Below are 5000 nucleotides of genomic sequence, written 5' to 3'. Positions count from 1 at the left end.
GTTGTGTCGTGTGTTGTGTCGTGTCGTGTCGTGTCGTGTCGTGTCGTGTCGTGTCGTGTGTCGTGTCGTGTCGTGTCGTGTCGTGTCGTGACGTGTCGTGTCGTGTCGTGTCGTGTCGTGTCGTGACGTGTAGTGTCGTGTCGTGTCGTTTCGTGTGTTGTGGTGTGTCGTGTCGTGTCGTGTCGTGTGTTGTGGTGTGTCGTGTCGTGTCGTGTCGTGTCGTGTCGTGTCGTGTCGTGTCGTGTCGTGTCGTGTCGTGTCGTGACGTGTAGTGTCGTGTCGTGTCGTGTCGTGTGTTGTGGTGTGTCGTGTCGTGTCGTGACGTGTAGTGTCGTGTCATGTCGTGTGTTGTGGTGTGTCGTGTCGTGTCGTGACGTGTAGTGTCGTGTCGTGTCGTGTGTTGTGGTGTGTCGTGGTGTGTCGTGTCGTGTCGTGTCGTGACGTGTAGTGTCGTGTCGTGTCGTGTGTTGTGGTGTGTCGTGTCGTGTCGTGCCGTGTCGTGTCGTGTCGTGTCGTGTGTTGTGGTGTGTCGTGTCGTGTCGTGTCGTGTCGTGTTGTGTCGTGTGTCGTGTCGTGTCGTGTCGTGTCGTGTCGTGTGTTGTGTCGTGTCGCTGCAGGTGTCGGAAGACTGTGAAAGGGTAAAGCCGATCGCGTTTACGCTTATAATCACGAAGAATCATTTTGTAATTAACCTTATATATCTTTGTGTGTTAATCCATGCATTCTTACGTACATGTCAAACACGCACAAGCAAGCGCGCAAACACACACACACACACACACACACACACACACACACAGTCTCTCTCTCTCTCTCTTTGTACACACTTTGTGTGTGTGTGTGTGTGTGTGTGTGTGTGTGTGTGTGCGTGCGTGTGTGTGTGTGTGTGTGCGTGTGTGTGTGTAGGGATGTATACCTTTTATTCTGTTAAGTATAGAGAAGAATATATCACTGGCAGTTTATGATGTTCATTTATTTTTCGTAACAACCTACTCGTTAACGTATATTATGTGTATACAGGCTGGAGGCCAGACAAAAATTTGTGAATCTCTCTGTCTCTGTCTCTGTCTCTCTGTCTGTCTGTCTGTCTGTCTGTCTGTCTGTCTGTCTGTCTCTCTCTCTCTCTCTCTCTCTCTCTCTCTCTCTCTCTGTCTCTTTCGCAAAATGTTCTTCCACGCTCACTGTCTTTCTCACGTCAACTATGCATTTGTTGTCTGGAGCTGTGCTGCAGATGTTCATCTTACGAAACGAAATTCTTTCCACAAGAGAGCAGCCAGATTAATTCTACCAGATCACTGACTGTCAGCTTTAGAAAAGCAAGCCAGATTAAATATCCTTCCACTTCAAAACCAGCTAGAATTCAACAAAGCATTACTCATGTACACAACGCACAATAACTTGGCACCACAATATCTAAAACACCTGCTTATACGAGCCTCGTGCCGATACGGCTCTAACAAATGAAATACATTTTACCACGTACCCGAATTGATATATATGTTAAAACTGGTTTGGCATTTTCGGGTGCATCCCTGTGGAACTCCCATCCTTTGCACATACAAACGGGCAGTTCTCTACCTGTTTTCAAATCAAGTCTGCATAAATTTCTTCACCTTTTCCAACAGTAAATAACTCTGATCTTTGAATTACTGTAGGCAGGAACAAAGAGGTCAGTTATGCCTCATTTATTGTGTCAGTTTCGGCCCAACACTCGGCTTATATCACAGATTGACATAAGTTTTACATTTGGGCCAACAGCAAAGTGAGAGCGGTATTATCAATGGTTTCTCCAGTCAATGGGAAACCATTTACAGCTTAGTCTTTTGTGAAGGACTATGACTCTCAAACTAGGAGGCAAAATTGCACTGGTTCTTAGTGCTGCAGCCTTGTGGGTTAGTTGGCCTTTGGGAACCATCCCAACGCCGACTGTCCTAAAACCCTCTTGGCCAAGAGAGTGGGGATGTAACTTGGGCAAGACACTCTCCACTATAATCAAATTCTAGCCCAAATAGTCGGAACAGCAGTTGCCTCCTCTGCTGTTCTGATGGTCATAGTCGGACACGACTGACTATCATATATATATATTGTATCAGTTATTGTTGCTGTTGTTTTGTTCTTCTTTTTCTTGCTTTCTCATTCTATTTTGTTTTGTTTTGCTTCTTTATCAGTTGTTGTTGCTATTGTTGTTGTTGTTCTTTTCTTAATTCTCATTCTATCATGTTTTGTTTTGTTTCTTTTGTCCTTTTTTATTTTCCTCCTTTCTTTCTTTCTTTGCTTTTTTTCGTTCTATTTTTTTTTATGCATGCATAAATCTGTTCATTTCGTTCTGTCATAATCGTGACAAATGTCCAAGTAATATTGGTGATGGTGGTAGTCACTGTAGTATGTTGAACTTGCCATACATAGATTTCAGAGGCAATAACAATACTGTACCTTTTGAACACCCGAATGTTTCTGGAACTTGTATACTGATGACATCTCTCTCTCTCTCTCTCTCTCTCTCTCTCTCTCTCTCTCTCTCTCCTTCCACCCAACCCACTTTTCTGACCGAAGTTTCGATTAAATTAACCGGTGTTTTGCTTAGATGAGTTGAATGAAACCCTTTGAAGTGTATTTAGACAATTAGAGTGGCTACAGCAGTGTAAAATTACATATCATGATCTACACACACACACACACACACACACACACACACACACACACACACACACACAATGTGGTAACAAATTAACAGATGTCATTAGCCATACAACTGGTGTCGAACAAGGAGAGGTTTGCAGCCCTTTTTTGTTCCTTTTATTCATAGGTGACTTGACTGTTGTGGTTATTTGAAATGGACAGCGAGGCGTGATGTTTTTGTTTGTTTGTTTTTTTGTTTTTGTTTGTTGTTGTTTTTTGTTTGTTTGTTTTGTTTTGTTTTGTTTTTGTCAGATTCTTTGAGTTTTTTATATTGTTATTCACTGATTGACTGATAATGTCATTTTTATATCAGAAACATCTCTCTCTCTCTCTCCCTCCCTCTCTCTCTGTGTGTGTGTGTGTGTGTGTGTGTGTGTGTGTGTGTGTGTATTTCATGATTTTTTTTTTCTTCTCTTCTCTTCTTCTTCTTTTTGTGGAATGGCTTTGAATGGTGAAATAATGGTATATTTTGATTGTGTTTTGATTTTGTGCTCATTTTCGCTTTTTTTTTTTTTTTTTTTTTTTAGCTTTATTCCCTCTTTAGGGCGAGGGCTGGATGTAAAAAAGCATGTTACTTGCTTATCTATTACCCTCGTTAATAAAGATTTTGTCTTGTCTTGTCTTGTCTTGTCTCTCTCCCTCTCTCTCTCTCTCTCTCTCTCTCTCTCTCTCTCTCTCTCTCTCTCTCTCAAATTTGCCCAGAGGGCGGATGTAAAAAAAAAAAAAAAAAAAAAAAAAGCAGTCATGCTTATTCCCTTACCCTGTTGAAATAAACTTCGTTCAATCGTTCGTCTTGTTTCGGTCTCTGTCAGTCAGTCTGTGTCTGTGAGTCTGTGTGTGTGTGTGTGTGTGTGTGTGTGTGTGTGTGTGTGTGTGTGTGTGTGTGTGTGTGTGCGTGTGTGTCTGTCTGTCTGTCTGTCTGTCTGTCTGTCTCTCTCTCTCTCTCTCTCTCTATATATATATATATATATACATTATATCCACATATATATATATATATATATATATATATATATATATATATATATATATATATATATATTTCTGTATGGGTGCGTCTGTCACCAATCTTCGTCCGTCTGCCCCCCACCCCACCCCCCCACACCCCTACACACACACACACACACACACTTCTTTCTTTCTTTCTCACTCTGACAAAAACTCGCTTCCTCAAGAATGACTCACATTTATGTTGTTTTTTCCCCCCCTGTGTTGCAGATTCAGACTGTGGCATCGGAGACTCGGAGACACCCAGCACTGGTCAGTGTTGCATGGATGGCTTGTAGACTGTTTTTTTGTTGTTGTTTTTTTTTTTGTCACGTAGAGCAAAGGAGGATGTGTGGACATTGCAAAAGAGAGAATGAAAATGAGAATGATTTTTTTTTTTTCGAGGGAAGTGGAATAAAGCAAGGGCTTACTTTTTTCTTTTTTTCTTTTTTTTGTTTAATCCGGCCCTCAGGGCAAAAGAAATTAAGCAAGCAATCAAGAAAACAAAGAAAGAAAGAAAGAAAGAGAAAAAAAACACCAAAAAACAACGACAATATAATAATAGTATTAATAATGATAATGATAATAGGAAATAAATAAGTTAAATATAAAAAGAGAGAGAGAGAGAAGAGAGAGAGAACCAAATGATATAATAGCGAGAAAGACAGGGGGAAAGAGAGTGTGGTACGAAAGAGAGAGAGAGGGGGGTACGGGAGAGAGAGAGAGAGAAGAAAGAGAGAGGGAGACGAGAGAGAGAGGGGGGGGTGGGGGTAGAGAAAGGAAGGAGAGGAGAGAGAGGGGGGCGAGAGAGAGAGAGGGGGGACGAGAGAGAGAGAGATGGGGGGAAGAGAGAGGGGACGAGAGAGAGAGAGGGGGTGGGCACGAGAGAGGGGGGAAAGAGAGGGAGGAAAGAGAGGGGGCGAGAGAGATGGGGGGGTTTGGGGGGGGGGGGGGTAGAGAGGGGGGAAAGTGAGAGGGGGTGTGCACGAGAGAGGGTGGGGGGAGAGCGGGGAAAGTGAGAGGGGGCGAGTGAGAGAGATGAGGGGCGAGAGAGAGGGGAAAGAGAGAGAGGGGGGAAGAGAGGGGGGAAAGAGAGAGAGGGGTAGGGGAAGAGATAGGGGGGAGGGAAGACAGAGGGGGAAAGAGAGAGGGGGGGTAGGGAAAGAGAGAGGGGGCGAGAGAGGGGGAGGTAGGGAAAGAGAGAGGGGGCGAGAGAGGGGGAGGTAGGGAAAGAGAGAGGGGGAAAGAGAGAGGGGGGTAGGAAAAGGGGGCGAGAGAGGGGGAGGTAGGGAAAGAGAGAGGGGGCGAGAGAGGGGGAGGTAGGGGGCGAGAGA

The 5000-nt window shown here is 44.0% G+C and overlaps 1 protein-coding gene across 5 annotated transcripts in view; it reads left to right on the top strand.

Annotated features, from left to right (window-relative positions):
* LOC143300647 (hepatocyte nuclear factor 4-gamma-like) overlaps window positions 1–5000 on the top strand; it is a 74467-nt gene that overhangs the window by 29720 nt on the left and 39747 nt on the right. For all 5 annotated transcript variants that reach the window (XM_076614471.1, XM_076614469.1, XM_076614467.1 and 2 more), the window contains exon 2: window positions 3898–3939. In XM_076614471.1, coding sequence (XP_076470586.1) covers window positions 3898–3939 — 42 coding nt within the window. The remainder of the gene's footprint in view (window positions 1–3897; window positions 3940–5000) is intronic.

Source organism: Babylonia areolata, chromosome 26 (assembly GCF_041734735.1).
Source record: "Babylonia areolata isolate BAREFJ2019XMU chromosome 26, ASM4173473v1, whole genome shotgun sequence".
Classification (NCBI taxonomy): Eukaryota; Metazoa; Mollusca; class Gastropoda; order Neogastropoda; family Buccinidae; genus Babylonia; species Babylonia areolata.
Note: the sequence above shows the minus strand (reverse complement) of the source record. Positions and strands in the feature narration are given on the sequence as shown.